This window comes from Neolamprologus multifasciatus, chromosome 22 (assembly GCF_963576455.1).
Source record: "Neolamprologus multifasciatus chromosome 22, fNeoMul1.2, whole genome shotgun sequence".
Classification (NCBI taxonomy): domain Eukaryota; kingdom Metazoa; phylum Chordata; class Actinopteri; order Cichliformes; family Cichlidae; genus Neolamprologus; species Neolamprologus multifasciatus.
The window spans coordinates 8,020,168-8,038,635 of NC_140459.1; the positions used below are offsets into that span (position 1 = coordinate 8,020,168).

At 39.1% G+C, this 18,468-nt stretch overlaps 2 protein-coding genes and 1 long non-coding RNA gene across 3 annotated transcripts; all 3 read right to left on the reverse strand.

Moving 5' to 3' along the window:
• LOC146492844 (uncharacterized) lies at positions 1-3,852 on the reverse strand. The gene is made up of 3 exons (XR_014872067.1): positions 3,686-3,852; positions 2,661-2,749; positions 1-899 (listed from the first exon to the last, which is right to left on the reverse strand). It is a non-coding gene; the product is annotated as an uncharacterized LOC146492844 (long non-coding RNA).
• Positions 3,853-5,482: 1,630 nt separating this feature from the next.
• Positions 5,483-9,925, reverse strand: LOC146492845 (cilia- and flagella-associated protein 69-like). Its single transcript, XM_085149329.1, has 7 exons — positions 9,820-9,925; positions 9,029-9,166; positions 8,537-8,613; positions 7,940-8,137; positions 7,227-7,313; positions 7,018-7,101; positions 5,483-6,291 (listed from the first exon to the last, which is right to left on the reverse strand). The coding sequence occupies exons 2-7, from the start codon at positions 9,075-9,077 to the stop codon at positions 6,127-6,129; spliced, it is 660 nt and encodes a 219-aa protein (XP_085005455.1). The 5' UTR covers positions 9,078-9,166; positions 9,820-9,925; the 3' UTR covers positions 5,483-6,126.
• Positions 9,926-12,160: 2,235 nt separating this feature from the next.
• LOC146492846 (cilia- and flagella-associated protein 69-like) lies at positions 12,161-15,591 on the reverse strand. Its single transcript, XM_085149425.1, has 5 exons — positions 15,213-15,591; positions 14,649-14,835; positions 14,081-14,179; positions 12,368-12,532; positions 12,161-12,279 (listed from the first exon to the last, which is right to left on the reverse strand). The coding sequence occupies exons 2-5, from the start codon at positions 14,815-14,817 to the stop codon at positions 12,161-12,163; spliced, it is 552 nt and encodes a 183-aa protein (XP_085005551.1). The 5' UTR covers positions 14,818-14,835; positions 15,213-15,591.
• Between the last annotated feature and the right edge of the window lie 2,877 nt (positions 15,592-18,468).

An 18,468-nucleotide genomic window follows, 5' to 3' on the forward strand; every position in this document is an offset into this window, starting at 1 on the left:
TCAGAAAATGCAAACATTTTTATTAGACGCACAAAAAAGTGTAGATATCTCTGAGTTAGCATCTTACATTTACAGACATTTTCTCCAGTAAGTCGTTCGAAGATGCTTCGAAGATGCTTAGTGTGATTAGTGAAGAAATACTCAGATAATTTATATAAAAACGACCAAAAATGCCTGGAAAGGTGCGTTTGTGACTAATATTAATGAATAAAATAACTTACATTAGTTCTGCTGGATGTTTCTTCCTGTTAAAAAGGAGTTTTTCTTTCCCACTGTCACCAGAGCACTTGTTCATAGGGGTCTAATCATTGTTGGGCTTTTCTCTGTTTTCCTTGTATTATTGTAGGATTTTTAGCTGACAATAAAAAGCACCTTGAGGCGACTTGTTGTGATTTGGTTCTATATAAATAAAATTGAACTGAACTACATCTGTATTATACACATTTTTAAATTAAAACTAAACTCTAATGCTGTTTGTTAATTGATGATTAACTGAATTAAAGTACAAATCTCTGACATCCTGCACACAACACGTAGGGTTATCAAACTACAGCTTCACACATGTGACATGCTGATGACCGACTCACATTTTCCTTCGGGGACACTTAGACTTTCCTTCTAGCACCACACAGACACACCCACACACATGAACACACTCCTCCTCCGCTGACTTTCTCTGACGTTCACAAACACACGTCGCATGAACCGCCCGCGCAGCAGAAACTGAACCGGTGAACAGGTGAGATCTCTCAGGCGTTTGGCCGCTTCAGCTGGACTCTCTCTGACATCCGCCTGGCGCTGTACAGAGACACTCCCATCCCCACCGCGGCCATCGTCATGGCGATAGGATCGATGAGGCTGCTCTGCGGCTGAATCTGGACCTCACCCGACATCTGCCTCTGTGAACGAGGTGGACACACAGGTGAAGAAAGGCTGTTAAAATATTCTTACTCCTCACTGAGTGTTTTCCTTTCAGTCACCTAGGGGCTGCTATAGTGAGACACTCATGACGTTTCAGTGAATGCTCCACTTGGGTAATAATTCATCTGGCTGATGGCAGCTTTAAATGTTCACGCTGTCCAATAAAGTTAAATTCAATAAAACAAAGGAAAAGGCCCCAGAAGGTGCTTTAATTTCCACACCTTAAATGAGACTGATAACTGGGACGAAATATGTGATGCTTACATCATATATAACTTCTCTGGTTGGGTTTAGGAAAGGTCGTGGTTTGGGGTAAAATTAACCCTTTTACCACTGATGATGATGAGTTGGAAGTGACGGATTCATCTCATCAATGTGTGTCAGGGCACAAATGCTTGCTTTGACAAAACAGCACTAATAACGGTAATAAAAATGTGTGGGCATAAAGAACACAAAGGAATCCTGATCCCTTTATTTTCCTGGTAACATTTCACTAATGTGAAAATAACCAACACAAATGACCAAATCGTGATATCGAATCAGTCCTCACACACCTCCGTAACCGTGGACCAGCACTATTTCTCGTTTATTATTAATAAATACCCTCTAACTGGGTCTTAGTTTGTTTGTTTACATTGTCATTCTGTATTTCTTTAGTCTTTTCAGTCTTTTCAGTCTTTGTTCGAGTTACTGTATATCAGAGTTTATTAGTTTGCTCAGATTTTTTCCCCATGTTAAGTTTACGTTTGTGTTTCAATATTTGGTTATGATTGCTCACTTCCTGTTCTACTTTATAAGTCATCTTCCGCGACTCGTAATCAGTTTTACGTCCTCCCCTGTGATTGTGCTGATTGTCTGCACCTACTTCTTGTTTTTCACTGCTGTGTTCACATCCCAGACTGCATTTCTGTGTATACACAGCGCCGTCTCACCCCTCAGTCCTTTGCCTCACTGTCTCTTCTGCATGTCTTCAGTTAGTTTTCCATTTTTTTATTCTCAGAGTGGATTAATAAAATCTAATCATTGTTAAAGTAACAAGTTTTAAACCCTTTCCAACCTCACTACAGTAGCAAACATCATAACCTGTCAGCTGTGCATCTGTTGGACATGCCCAGGAGTCTGCATAACTCCACCCTTTAGGCGTGACAGACCTACCTCCTTACCACCAGACACAACCTGCCTCACTGCAGTTTTTTCAACTACTTTAATATAGCTTAAATTAACAGTATATGAAGGAATTAAATTAGACACAAAAAGTGTGATTTAATCGGCCGATGGGCCAATGGAGGGAAAAAGTTTTCCTGAACCACTGATGTGTCTTTGATCTGTGAGCGATTACAGATCAAATTGATATAAAGTAAAGGCTAAAGAAGAAGTCACTCATTTTTTATGAAGGTAAACATTAAATCTACTCACCTACCTCACCACCATTTTTGGTACTTTTGAGAACTGAGCAGGACGACAGCATCAGTTATTTTTCTGTTGCTGGAGTCTGAACAGCTTATATAACATAAACCCTCCTGAGATGGAGCTTTCTGAACATCCTGCCCACTGGTGCGGTTTTTCATAGTCTAAAGTATCGCTATTAAAAATGTATAGAAACCATAAAATATTCATTCAGACTCAGATTTGCTTTATGATAACGACAGCTAGAAGACTTTTCTGTGCACACACGTTTACTGATGAAGAACCCCTTAATGATGAAACATGGATGTAATCAGGAATTAAGAGTCACAAACCTGGAGGAGGCGGAAGTATCCCGGTGTCAGTCTTCCCAGTCTGATCATCATTCCTGCTGCCTCCGTTTCTCAGATGGGAGAGGAGCTTCCTGCAGGAGAGGAAAACTCCCATCCCTCTTACTGTTTTCATTAAGTGAGCATTGTTAGATGAGATTTATGCAGACAGTATGGCTCAGTTTCCCAGACATGGACTTAGATTTAAAACAATTTTCAGAGGAGATCTTCAGTGAAATTTTCTTTTAATTTAGGACTAGGCTCACTCAGTGTCTGGCAAACTGGCTGAATATATTATGGTTGCTTTGGATGCCTTCACTGTTTGATGGGAAAAGCCCAAAAAGATACAATTAGATGCATTTTACAGAAAAATAAAGGAAAAAGACACATTTGTTCTTCCACATCTCATTTATCCTGCTGTGACACCCTCGATTTATCTCAAGGAGAACTTAATCTTCTTGATGGAAATCGACTTTAAAAACAGATTTCTGCCTCACTTTGAACTGCCTGGTTTATTTGAGGATGTTTTTAATAGATACATATTTAAACCATACTCAAGAGAAGTAAATCTCTGTGGAGAAATGAACACTTTTTAATTTTATTTTGAGCTAACAAACCTAATACGTCGCAGACAACATAAAACTGTCTTTAACCCAAGTAGTTTAGTCTTATTGAGGTAATTCAAACTGATATCACAGCCTTACATATGTTTTGTCACATAAATCTCAGTTTCAAAGCCACTAAAGTAAGGAAATGTTTGAGGATATTAAGTTTTATTAATATCAATACCTTCTTGTTTAGTATTTCTAAGGCTTACACTGTGTGACCCTTTAATAAACAGTTTATAACACATTTTAAAATGTTTTGGACGTATTTGCCTTAAGCAGAAGCTAACTGATGACAGGAAAAGCTGTAATTATATAAACTTTTACTTTATCACTTTAACAGCTTCATTATAATGTGTTATAAACCATTTATTGTTGGTGTCTCCACAGCGTCATCAGCCTTCAGGTAAAACATATCAGCCTCACAGTTTGAAGTTAGGAGGTCCTCGTGGAGTTGATGAGCATCCAGTTGGGATCCAGACGTGCCTTCATCGACGGCAGACGGACCTCCGGCCCCGTGAAGCCCCTCGGCAGTCTGAGCAAACAGCGGGCAGCCCGACGTGCTGAAGAGGGTCCTGTGTCCCTGCTCTTTTGTACAGTGTGCCACACAAACACTCGCAGCGCTGCATGAAAAGCTCCGGCCTGTCAGGGGTGATTTGGCCATCCAGCCAGTGAAACGGGTGAGAGCGGAGAGAGGAGGAGAAGGAGGAGAGGTCGCTCTGTGCAGCATGTTGCACGCTTGAAGGAACATGTGTGTTAATGCACTGCAGTCACTTATGTAACCCATAAAAGAGAAAATACTTTTTAACAACCCAGCAGTAAAAAGTTTAATTTTTATAGCCAAAAAAACTGCAAGCTGCAGCATTTAATGAGAGCGTTATTGTAATTACACTGTGGGCTTATTATGTTTGAGGGTACAGTGATGTTACATAATCCAGCGGAGTCTATGAGGCCACATTGATTGTTCAGGCTCTCTTTGTTCGTGGTGCAGGAGTGGTTACATAAATGCAGGATGAAAACATACCAAAACATTAGAATTTTATTTTTAACGATTTAAAGATTATTGTTAATAAATCGAATTACTTTATTAGTTTTGATGCAAAAACCACAATTATTTGAAAACAAAACAATTTGAATTTAAAACAGATTGTACATGAATGCTCTGTGCACTGAAATAAGTCATGTTAGCTCCAAAGGAAAGCCAAGTTACTGCTTCTGACAGTCACGCTGAGAGGACTTGAAAAATATGTAAATAAATAAAAATATAATAGTCTGGTTATGGCTCAGATAAGTCTTCAGGAAATTAAAGTAAGCCAGTGTAACGTTGTCTGAAAGGACAGAGACTGTGTGTGTGCCTGTATAAAGGGCTGGGGTGGTGGGCTAGACTACAAGGTGTTGATTGTACACATGGAGTGACCTCACGTCTGCATCTGCTGCATCCCTCTAGAGCCACAGGAACCAGAAATATAAACACTATAAGCGGCTTTCTTGAATTATTTTTCTTTTATCTTTCTTGGTTTCTCTTCCTGATAAGTTGGTTTTCTTGTTCTAGCCTTAGTTTTTAAATGTTGGTCTGTATTTTGCTTCGGTTCCTATTTTGAGTTTAGATTGTCCCAATCTGTTCTCGTCTCTGTGTTAATGCTGTTGGGTTCATGTTTAATGTGAGTTTTCTTGTCTCTGTGTTTAGTACGTGTCTTTTTTATGCAAGCTTGTTTCTGCCACAGAAAACGAAAAAGGCAGAGCAAAGGTAAAATTTTAAGTTATTTTCTTTTTGAGTTAACAACCCCAAATTGTTTTTTTAGATGGTGGATACAAACTTCCATACCTTTAGGTTGTTTTCTCCTCATTTTCCTTTCTGTTTTGCTCTGGAGTTTTGTCCCCCCATGTATGAGTCTCCACCTGTGTCTAATCCCTAATCGTCACTCTGTCTAGAATTACACCTTGCACTCAAAACAATGGTACTTGTCCCCATAAATACGAAGCAATAACTGTGAGTAAAATGCAAATTATTCAAATTATTAATCAATAAGGTAAACATGCTTGGTATAAACTGAATGCACACCAATTAAGTAAATTTCATTTAACCATTAAGTTTAATGTTTAACATTTCACTTTGGTAACAAAATTACAAAAAACTTGCATAATTAACTTACTTAACTTACTTACTTGCATAATTAACTTACTTAAAGTCTGCATTTTTGGGTATAATAATATTATTTTTTTAGTGTGGGTTGTTTGGACTGAGTCACTCCTTCACTGCCCTTTTTCCCCCCGTTTAAAAACAAAACAAAACGTATGTATCTTCTTGCCGATTGGACTCAGTTATTTTGGACTGCTTTAAACTATCGTTTAACTCGCGATCGTGGCTCAAGAGTTGGGAGTTTGCCTTGTAATTGGAAGGTTGCCGGTTCGAGCCCCGGCTCGGACAGTCTCGGTCGTTGTGTCCTTGGGCAAGACACTTCACCCGTTGCCTACTGGTGGTGGTCAGAGGGCCCGGTGGCGCCAGTGTCCGACAGCCTCGCCTCTGTCAGTGCGCCCCAGGGTGGCTGTGGCTACAATGTAGCTTGCCATCACCAGCGTGTGAATGTGCGTGTGAATGGGTGGATGACTGGATGTGTAAAGTGCTTTGGGGTCCTTAGGGACTAGTACAGCGCTATACAAATACAGGCCATTTACCATTAAAGTTCACTTTAAGTTGTAATGAACTTTCTGACCCCTCTGCTCTACTCATGTATCTTGACAATTCCTGTAAAACACCTTAATGCAGTCTTTACATTAATGCAGTTTAATTTTATGAGTGTGCAGCACAATAAATGCTGTTACATGAACAATGTGAATGCCTTGTATTAAGAGTGACTTCGGTAACGTCAGTCTGCAGAAGACGCCGTGCTGAAGTAGTCTGGGTTTGGTGTTGTTGGTTCTCCTTTGTCCTCGCTTGGGGCTCTGACCGGCGTTCTGACCAGCGTCACCTTCACTCCTGCCGGACCTTGAGCGTCCGTGCTCTCCACTCCAACGACGTGTCCGATGAAATGCTGAAACACACCGAAACAGAACGTCAAGACTACAGCGAGTTGCTCCTCAATTTTTTAAATTTTGATCATCACAAATAACAGGAAAAGAACTGAATTAAAGATAAAGAAACTCTTTTGTATCTAACAACTCTTTACAGAGCATATTCTAAAGGGCATCACATTTCACCAAAACATCAGATTTATATTTGGTTATCACCTTAAAATATTAAAAGTTTGCATAATAACTACACCAATTCCTCACCACCATTTGTTCTTACCCCCTGCGTATTTAAGCTGACTTCATGATCATTTTGTGCTTTGTGCATTATTAGTGCAGAGTTAAGATCTACTAAGTTATTAGAAAGGCTATGTATTAGTTTGCTCCATTTAACTTTAGTTTAAGTAATGTAATAAAGGAGTTTCCCAAGTTTGGCAATAATAAAGTACGTCTAATCTCATCTTATATTTTCATTCATCTTCTTAACTTATGTTATTGGGCCCCTGAATGTCAGGATTTATCTACTATTAAAACTAATTTCAGAGATGCTTTCTAAGCCACAAACTCCAAATTAAGCTGAAATTCATTACATGCATTAAAATGCTCATTCTCAGAACCAGAAAATGAGCTATACCTGAAACAGACTTTTTTCTTTGTTCCATTTTGTGCAAATAAGATATGAGATTTAATTATTTTAAATCAATGAAGTGGGTGACCTGTAAACGTCATGAAAGGTTAAGTGTAAAGACCTCAGCAGGGCGGATAGCAGCATCCTCGTGCTTTGGTTTAGGTCTGGATGATTCGGCGTTCTTCTCCCTCTGTGCTTTTACTTCCTGTATACAAAGCACATAACAAAAATATACACTTACTACTTATACAGATAATCTAGATATTATTATTATTATTATTATTATTTTATTATTATTAGGATAGAATTTATGGTTAAAAATCTTTAAACCTTCAGGGCTTCATAGTTTGAAGTCCTAGAAACATAATCATCCCATGACTTCTCCATGAACTCCTTTTGCTTCCAGCGAGACTTCATCTGTGATAAAGACAAAAAAAAGTCAGAACTCATTTTACTATCAAATCAAATCAATTTTATTTATATAGCACTTTTAAAAATAACAACTGTTGACCAGAGTACTGTACAATAAAATAATCAGATAAAATTTAAAAGGAAAGTAAAATAAAAGATAAGAAAAAAATAAGAATAAAATAATAATTTTATCATTAATAATAAAATAATGACAAAATAATGACATTTTTACTCTTTGGCTTTTAATAATGCATGAGCGTTATTAAAAGCCAAAGAGTAAAAATGGGTCTTTAAACGAGTTTTATCCAGTGTTGGAGAGGTCCTGATATGTAAAGGCAGTTTTGGAGCAGTCACAGAAAAAGCCTGATCTCCTCCAACTAAAACACATTGTCCCAGAGGATCTCTGCTTCTAGTCAAACATACAATGAAAACGTTTTAGTACAAAAAAAAAAAAAAAAGACTGAATTTGTTTGATTATGCATGTGAAAATAAATCTGATTATTTGTATAGTAGCTCAGGAAGAAAAAAAAAACAATCTGTGTAATATACTTTGTCTTTTTTGTGTTTTTTTATTAAAGAAAAACATTTTAAGTGACTTTCATCTAAGCTATTTCCACTCCTTTACTCCGTACCTCTGTGTATGTGAGTTTCTCCTCGCTGATGTCCTCCTTCTGATGGTGCTCCAGGATGCTGTTTTGTTCCTCCACGATCCTCCTCGCCGTGTCCTCTGCGATCTTGCAGATGGTGCTCAGAGCCTCCTGGTCGGGGCTGATCGGCCTCACGCCTTCCAGACTCAGTTCCCGACTGATCTCATCCCACACCTCACCGACCTGCAGCACCACAAGAGACAGACATGTTGATGTTTATCTCGGTTTATGTCCTCTGCATCTGGAACCTTTAAGAGAGCTCCAGACTCCTTTAAGTCTGTCTTTACTCCCTGTGACTAACGGTTATTTATAGATGGTTTTCCTGACAGACTTTCACTGCCTGAGTATCCAAAACTTAAGCTGCTGGTTCAGCCACAGTAAGACAAAATAAGTTGGTCCCTCAGAGTTCTCGCTCTCTGTATTTTGTTGAACGAGGAATTTTGTACTTTAACGCTGAATATCTCTACTCTACTAACAGCTAAAGCTTCATTTTAATTTCAGGTTTGAACAAACTTTTGAACAGATTGTAAGTCTGAGCAACTATTATATGAAGCATCAACAGTATTTTCTCTTCACTTTTACCTTAAAGTCTAGATACCTCCTGATGATGGTCAGAGTCACATAATCTTTTCCCAACAATCCAGGAAGATCCTGAAACCCTGAAAAAGAAAACGTCACAAATACTCCTGATTGCTTTTTAATATAACAATATTAGCTGTGCCCAACAACTGAATGTTTTGAACAGAACATCATGATATCATTTTATTACTCTGCTATTTCAAAACTTCAAAATATCTTCAATCAATAAGTGATAAATTTCATTTTAAAAAAAGCCAAATTGAGACTGAATATGATTTGAAAGGCTACAAAAGCAACATGTAAAAATAGCCTTTTGTTTTACAACCTTCTGGATTTTGTTTTAATGGTATTTTTTTTATTATTAAATAAATAAATATGTAAACTGGTCTATAGGAGGAGCTACAAAGAAATTGGGCTAATCAAATAATCTAATTACAAAATCTTCTTAATAAATACTTTACATTTAGTATGAAACTGAATAATTTGTTTGGTTACCAATTTTGCAGAAGACGGAGTAAATCTTCAATCGCAGGTTCTCTGACATCTCCAATACTGCAGCACTCGGCACGTTAGCAGGAAATGAAAGCTGAGCTTCATCCAGCTGGAAAAGACTGAGGATGGGCCTCTGAGGATCTTCAAGATAAAAGATATAACAAAGAGAAATATATGAGATTACAGAGCCAAAAGGGCCTAAAATCTGATTTTTACCTGCTGGCAAAATGTAAAACTTTTAAAACTTTCTGTCTGAGACGGAGAGATGAAAAAAAATCCATCAGCTATGCAAAAACACACAAAAAATTATGTTTCCAGTTATATTTAACCATTCCCTGCATCTGGTTGGCTCAGTGGTGCAGAACGTTATCGTTACATAAAAATGTCAGATAAAAATCAGATGTTTATAAAATCCAGGTTGGGAAAAGAAATAATGCTGTGTATGTCGAAGTCCAACACAGACAGTGGAGGACAAAGCAGAGGCGCCTGTAAAAGACCCCAAAACAACATTACAGACTAACAGGATACTTTTTTTTTTTTTTAATTGCATCAGCAGTTTAGTAGAAACATTGACCTGTTAGTGCAGCAGAAATCTAAAAAACAAAGTTCTTTTTTCGATTTGATATCTAATTGAAAGAAAAAGATTAAATCTGTTCTCAGTGTAATGAGCTGAATGTCTGGATGACAGTAAATGGCTGGCTTTTTAAGTCTCACTGAATAAATGTGTCAGCCACAAACTATTCTTCTTCTCCTCAAAGCCTCATCATTTACTCCTCGTGCTCAACTAGACCGACCTGCGATGCTTCCATGTTGATTTCGAGGAACTCCTAGCTCCTCCTCTTCCTCTCTCCACAGCTGCAGCAGGAGTCTCGGAGCCGTCTGTCCGTTGCCGTCCCTCCAGTCAGAATGTACGGCACCGTGTTCGGGTTGTCACATAACTCTAGCAGATGGCGAGGACGCACCGTGCACACACCTGGGGCTTGTCTGCAGGAGAAAAGGACGTTTATATTACCTGTGAACGCTGCCTTACATGAACTAGCTTTAACACAGAGCAGCTGAAATCCTATTTTTAATCGCAAAATACAGGTAGAAAAAAGGAAACTTTTACTCACACATGAGTAAGTGGAGGAGAAGAAACACCCCGTCTTTAACCAGAAAGTAATCTTCTGTGGTGTAGCAGCCTACGATACACGACCTGATGGGAGAAAAGGCGCACAGACAGAAACTTTCTCAGCTGTAGGAGACAAAAAATAGACCCCTGATAGTTGGCTTGTAATTGCAACAAAAAATGTGCTTGTTGAGCTGCTCGCAGGTCCGTAACAGAACTGAAAAATCAAGTTTAGACCCATATGACAAGTGTTATGATGACCTGAACTCGAGGTCATTATAACAGATCTCGAGATTCTGTACTTTTATTTCTAATGGTAGACATCAAATATTTCTCCAGATTAGGTTAAAATTCACTGACCCTCTCTAATGTCATATCTGTTACTACACTATAGCCTATGGATAAAACTATGATTAAATGTAGATAATATTGTAGAAAGTAGTGAATAATGTTTCCCAGAAAGTTGATTCTGTTCATATCGACCACAATTCACTCACGTTCTGTGGACAAACACATCGAGTTCACCAGGGAGGATATGAAATATGACAGGCAAAGGACAAATTACTGTGAGTAATAGGGAGACTTTTGAAAGTTCATATGTACCATAAACTAATGCTTACAGCCCAGTATTTAAGGCATAACTCTCACCAGTCTCTGGAGCACAAATTGGGTATTATTAGAACGCTACAGCACCATCTCCTCAGAGCACAGTCCCCCCCCTGCAGGATCCTCCAGGATCCAGAAGGTTAATCACTGCCTGCATAAAAACTGTTGGTGATCCCTCATGTCAGGGGTGTCCAACTCCAGGCCTCGAGGGCTGGTGTCCTGCAGGTTTTAGATGTGTTTGATCCAACACAGCTGATTTAAATGATAAATTTACCTCCTCAACATGTCTTGAAGTTCTCCAGAGGCCTGGTAATGAAATAATCATTTGATTCAGGTGTGTTGACCCAGAGTGATATCTAAAACCTGCAGGACACCGGCCCTTAAGGAGTTGGATACCCCTGCCTTATGTGAACAGCTGAGGCAGGCTTTTGAAAAACACAGCATCTCTGTCACTTTCCAAAGCATACTACGCCAAAAAATGGTCCACTCCAAGGACCCCAGGTCTCACGGAGTAAACAGAATAATATAGTGTACATCATTAAGTGCCAGGAGGACTGCTGTTTATCATGCATCAGGGAAACCAAACAACCTCTCGCTAAACACACAGAAGACCTGCATCCTTGGGGTGGGACTCTGCAGTCTTTTGAACCTGCAGGCCAGTGGCCAATCTTTCAATTATGAGGAAGTGCACATCCTGGGCAGGGAGCAACACTGGTTAGAGCGAGGCGTCAAGGAAGGCGAACAACCATAGTACGTCTGTCACCTTCTTACAGTGCCGTGATTGCAGCCACTCCCAAGCTCACTGTGAGTCGTACTGATTAATGTTCATTATGACTAGTTTACTGCATAAACCTTCAGAAAAACGAAAAATATTGTTGAAAATAAAATAAATATCAGCAAAAGGCCCCAGATTTAAGAGGTTAAATGCCTCTGAGCTGAACTGCATTCATATTATGTAAACTGAGCAAGTCCCATTTGTCCGCTAAGGCAGTTATGCCATTAAATCGAAGTGAGTTTTTCATCTGCTCCAATACAGAAACTATATTATACAATTAAATTATGCCTAACAAAGACATCATCATACATCTGGCTAACAGAGTTACACTTCTGGTTTCTCATATTACTCTAGCCTGGATCTGGCAAATGTAAATGACTGTACAAATATGAATACAGCAGTTCATCTATTAAAGTGTGCTGCAGTTCACTGACCACACACAGTCCACTGTGGAGAGCACGAGCTTGTTGTGTCCGAGGCCGCTGTAAAACTTGTCGGAGCCTTTTTTCAGAAAATGAACCGCCATCTCAACTCCCTCTGAGCCAAACAGTTCCTATGAAACAGAACAGGCAGCAAACAAACACAGACTCACCGGATATCCAACTACCCAGCTCTAAGCGCTTTAATTAAGTTAGCTATATGAGCTTTACCTTTTGTGCATGTCGGTCTCACACAGCGTTGAAAGGATCAACTGAATATCCGACTTTATCTCCAGAGCGACGACATCATCTTCATCAGGACCCGCGTCTATCTGCATGAGAATCCCTGAGGAAACACGACAGCTTTGACTCTACTGAATTCATCAACAGTAAATGTTGATATTGAGCATGTGTCATGTGTCCAGTCCAGTCACCCAGAAGCTGGTTGATGACTCCCTGATCACAGAGGTCCTGGTTTACAGACTCTTCACCCAGAGAAGTCACCGATCTCAGCACTCTGATACAGTGCCGCGTCTGTGCCTTCTTACCGCCTCTGCCTCCGGTGGCGTGGAAGCTGTGACCCTGGCCAAAGTAAGAATCTGGAATAAAAGAGAAAATATAGTTACTGACTGATTGATCAGTTTGTGAAAAAGTTTGCGAACCCTTTAAGATTTTGTATATTTCTGCATAGATATTATCTAAAATATAATTAGTGTTTTACCCATTTCCTAAATACAGATAAAGAAAACCTGATTAAAAATTCAAATGAAAATGTTTCATTGGACTTTATTTAATGAGGTGTGTATTACATGGATTACATACTTCATTAAAAGTCAAAAGCATGTGAGAGTCCTATATTTTGTCAGGTTATCCCACTTATGAGTCCGTGTTACATGGCTTCAGTCGCCTTCCGTTTCCTTGATTAGTACACATTCTGTCTGACGGTGGATTGGTGTAGACCAGGGGTGGGCAATCTCAGTCCACGAGGGCCGGTGTCCCTGCGGGTTTTAGATCTCACCTTGGGTCAACACACCTGAATCACATGATTAGTTCATTACCAGGCCTCTGGAGAACTTCAGGACATGTTGAGGAGCTAATTTAGCCATTTAAATTAGCTGTGTTGGTTCAAGGACACATCTAAAACCTGCAGGACACCGGCCCTCGTGGACTGAGATTGCCCACCCCTGGTGTAGACCAAACTCATTAGAGACAGATGAGCATCCGTCGATAGAAATCTTTATAATTAAGAAAATTGATTTTAAATAGCTAATTTAAAATGTTTACAAAGTGCTCTGACGGACAGGAAAAAGCAGAATACTGAAAGGCTTATATCTACACTGAAAGCCAAACACTTAAGTCACTCAAACCAGGAACAATTTAAAACTGACTGCTTCTATGCTTACATGCAGAGTTGTGCAACTTAGATGAACCATCATTACCCAAAACTTTTGAAATGTTAAAAATAATCATTAAAAATTCTAAAAGCGTGCATAAAACAGAAATTAAGGAAAAACACATTAAGGAACAAGATAATTACACTGATAACTAAAGAGGAATCATCATTAAAAAAGTCATGCCATGGTCATAAAAAAAAACACAAATTAGATTCAGATGAAAATAAAAATTAGAGTCTCACTAAACATGAGTTTCTGGAACAAATGATGGTCAATTACTTTAATAAGGACTAAACTAACAACAAAATATATAAGTAAAAATGAGCCCTTGTACTGACCAGCCACCTACTTCACACTGGTGATATGACTCTTGAAAGTCTACCCAAAACACTCTTTTAAATTATCAGAAAAATAAGTTACCAATCCTTATTTCAGCCTCATATTTGACAGATTTTATGATCTATTCAACTTGTGCTATCATGTGTTCAAAAACTTTATCTCTTAATCCTGAACAGCCTCATAGGACACTGGGTACGGCTGTAAGCTCATGTACATATCTATATGAAATCTAACCAATTCTAATAAAGAAAACATGAAGAAAACAAATGAAAAGAAAAGAGAAGAAACACAAAGGACAAAGAAAAGCACAAGCATGCCACCACAGACGCCATGACAGAGCCTCACTTAGTGAAAGTCTAGAAAATCGGTTGTTAGAAGGGAAAGTCCGAGGCTTTCGTGTGGTACCATCCGTACCATCGAGCATCTGTTTGGGAGCCACAGAGCTGTAGAATGATTTCACGCATTCAAATATGAGCTGCCTCACGTCGGCATCAGACACTCTCATCAGACACCCTGCCAAGAGAAACACAACTCAGAAGAGCTCCATGTGGTCATTTTCATCTGAAGAACAAAAAGTTCAAATGATTAAACATTTCTTAAAATTGAATAATCTATATTTCTGTGTTGTTTTTAAAAATTCACATCTTTAGAGGGAGCTAGCTTGTTTTGAATGTCATGCAGCATGTAAGGTTAACATGCCACAGCAGAAATCTTTTGATCATTAGGTTTGTAAAAATGTGATCATGTATCGCAAAGAAGACCATTAAAAACCAACTAAAATAATAAAAATGTTTCAAAATTAGAAGCTGGAATTATGAAATGTTTCACAGTTCTGTTCCTGTTTTGAATTTTTAACACTCTACGATCAAATAATGTGACTTTCTGTCTTTTTGTTTTAAAAAAACCCAACAACATAATTGTCACCTGTATATAAATGTATTTAAAGCAGCAGTGACTGGCCAATCTGCAAGCCCTTTATTACCCATATGAGAGAGAAACTCTGTGGCGTCCTGAGCGTAGTGCAGCTCGTCAGATGTCTTCTCCTTCAGAAAGGGAAGCCTGAGACGAAACCCTGGCCTGATGGTTTGAATTGAACTCAGCACCTTCTTGCTGTGAGGCAACAGTGCTAACCGTGCCACCATGCTGCCCATGTGTCACATGTGTAGGATCTGGAAAAAAGGAAAAAGAGGGGAGGGATATAAAATATTCCAAATGTTTCTTGAATTGTTAGCACAAGTGTATGCGTTTATATATGATATTAAATATTCATTTTAGAGAGGGGTGGTGAGACAGTTTAGTTTTACTTTCTTCTGTTAATATTTAGATATTTTTCGTACATTATCATTTTTTGATGAGAAAAGCAGAATAAAACGTGCAAATTAGCTTAATTTATAGTTTGTTATACTCCTTCCCTCTAATACAAATATTTCATTTCTAACTCTGAGTGTAAGTGCATAATTTAATAACAAGTGTTTCTGCTCAAAAATGTCCACGAGCACAGACATGCACGCAAAAACTGCGTGACTCCTCGCTGGCTGTAACTCACCGCGCGTGTTCACCTGTAACGTCCTCTAAGAAGACGTGTGACCATTCTGATAGCCGCCTGTGTCTGCAGGCGAATGAGTGAAGCTACATAAACATTTAAATTAGCATAGCTTGCCAGCCGTCACGGTAAACCCGACAACAACACAGTGGGTGAGGGTCGGAGGGGGGGTCGCTTGACATTCTAACTTTAAACGAAGGATTTTAACAATATTTGCTGTGGGTTAAAGCAGTGGACCAGCAGGCTACATGTCTGACATCCAAAGAAGTTTCACGTAATCCCAACAACTGAGGATCGCCATTGTATAGCGGTTGCTAGGGTAACGTCACGTCGCCGTCATTTCGGATGTGGGCGGGGCTTAGCACTAGAATCCCTTTGATCCTTTCATGTCTTGTTGTGACATCACCTTGGTAAAAGCCTTAAGTACAACCGTTTAAAACAGCGTTAGTTACAAGGTAAGTTTAGTAAGGAGGCATTAATGTCAAAGACACAACTCAGCAATTTACACAAAATACAGAATCAAGTCCAGATTGTAAAAAAGTTATATCATTTGAAAATATGAATTCTGCCATTGAAACAACCGAGGAGATTCAAATCTGCGCCACTGAAGTCGAGGCAAAGATTGAAGAGTCTGAATGTGGTGTCGTCCCTGGGGTAAACATTTTACAGAGCGACGAGGGGAAAATGAAGCACTGTGTGTGCTGCCTTCAGTCACGCACCAGCAACAGAATCCGGGGGATCCTCCAGTGTCAGAAGAACAGCTGCTCGTTAAAGAGCTAATAAATGCTGTTATTACACGTGCCTCCAAAGAGGCAAAGGTGTCGCCATCTGACACGATTCAGCAGCGCCTCTTCACAGCTCTGTGGGCACAAGTTGAGCAAAAACCTCTCAAAATTACACAAAGGGGGATTAAAAAACTTGAAAAGGTGATTTTTAAAGACATCACAAAGCGGCTGGACATTAACCCTGATCTCGTGATCATTGCGCTAGCCGTAGGTCAGCCGTACCTAGAGGTGATCATTTCCATATTTGAAGATCACCTCTTCCGTAAAAAAAGAAACCTATTGGCAAGGTTCTTCTCGTGGTTTAGAGCCCAGGATGATGAGGACGAACAAACTACAGCCATTTCTGAAACACTTTTAGAAGAATTTAAAAGTAATATATTTCCAATACTGGAGAAAAAATCATCATCTGGCATTAGTGTCAGCGATTATGATGATGATGAAGAACAACGTGTGAGCGCACTCATTGATGCTGTGCTCACACGGGCTGCAAAGAAATCGCACTACAAACCTTCTAAAAAACTCCACAGGTATCTTTTAAAACACGTGTTGTCTGACGACACAATCAAAGATCTGCATATACATGAAAAAAAACTGAAAGATCTCGACAGGGCCATTTACCAAGAGCTACGTCAGAAAACATTCTGTAAAGAAAAAAAATTAAAGATGTTATTGAACGACGAGGACCCAGTGTTGAGAAAACTGACGGTCAATATCATTAAAAATCACCTGATCGACACTATGCAGAATCCAGCCCTGTGTGATGCTGAAGAGGCTGAAAAATACAGGTTATCTGTGGAAGCCTGTATCAAGAAGGTGGTGACGCGCGTCATCAAAAATGCCAGTTCACCTTCCTGTACTGAAAAAGTTGATGCCATCACCCAACGATTGTTCATAAAAATCTGGCCTAGACTTAAAAAAATCAAAGTTGATAATGTGATACTCATCAGTGATATGGTTTACAGCTCTTTATTACAGAAATGGAAAGAGCCAGATGTCATACTGACATTCATGGAATTAGACCATGAATATGCAGATAATATAATTGTAAAGGTTTTCAGGGAGCATGCCATCACTGTATCGGAAGGTGAATATTTCATGACAAGCTTCTTTCTCTCTGCGGGTCTTACTGTATTGTTCGCAGGCAGAAAATACTTGGTTACTGTTATATAAGTCCCTAAAAGTAGATTTTGTTCATCTGGACGTTGTATTTTCAGTTTCAATTTATTTAACATCTAATTGAGTCATTTTAAAAACCCTTGACCGGTCGAGGCAGATGGCCGTTCCTCACTGAGCCTGGTTCTGCCGGAGTTTTCTCCCTGTTAAAAGGAAGTTTTTACTCCCCACCGTCGCCTAGTGCTTGCTCAGAGGGAATTGTCAAATTATTGGGGTTTTGTTTTGTGCCATCTAATACACAACTTATGAGGGCACTCTAAATTTTTTTTAAAATCAATAAAAAGATCCAAAAAAAATTATATTGTGAATTTTGCGTGTTTTCATTGTCACACAAATGTATACATTTTCAGCTTAGACTGAACGTGTTTGTTTGTCATTGTTTTCAAAGTCAAAGATTTTAGTAGCAACTATTGTATTAAAACATACAGACGTTTTACTCTGATTACACAAACCTTATGTAGGAGTAGGTCACAGATAAGAGGTATTCATTTGTAAATTTGACCTCTGACCTCACAGAGATCAAATGTGACAGGATATTTGTACTGTAATTTTCAGACCATAAGGCGCACTCAAAATCCTTTAATTTTCTCAAAAACTGACAGCGCGCCTTATAATCCGGTGCGCCTTATGTATGAATTCTGGTTGTGCTTATTGACCTCGAACCGATTTCATGTGCTACACGGTGCTCAAAAATCTGTCAAAAATTGTTTTAATACGACTTTGGTAAGCAATGAAGCTGCACCGTTTGATGGATGGTCAGAACATTATGGCTACCGTAGTCAGGAGCCTCGCGGAGTAATCTGGGTTCAAACCTTCGTCTGCTTCAGGTCCCGAAGTCAAAGGAACACTGTGGCATCACTGAGAGGTAAAAACGGTCGAAATTCTTTCATCTTTAATAAAATGATCAGCGTTGCTGCTTTACCAGGTGTAACAATTAAGTTTAACATCCAGGCATCCACGAAAACAGAATTCTTTTAATTGACTATGTGCACGTTAGCATATGCTACTTCAGTGGGGAGCTTTGTTTCCGGTGTCCTATTCACGCCTTGTTTACGGTCCAAAACAAGTTAAGCAAATGAATGAATCAAGCGGCGATTTACATTTCTATAGATGTCTCGGGCATTTACCCAATATATCTGTAAATGATGTTCATTGACTTGTCGATATTTTTCCCCCGCGCCTCAGAGCAAAAGAGAAAATGGATTCAAATGTTATATTTCTCAGCTGTCCCTCGTTTATCGCGGGTGTTATGTTATAAAAATAACCAGCAATAGGTGAAATCAAGTAGCCAATTTTATTTT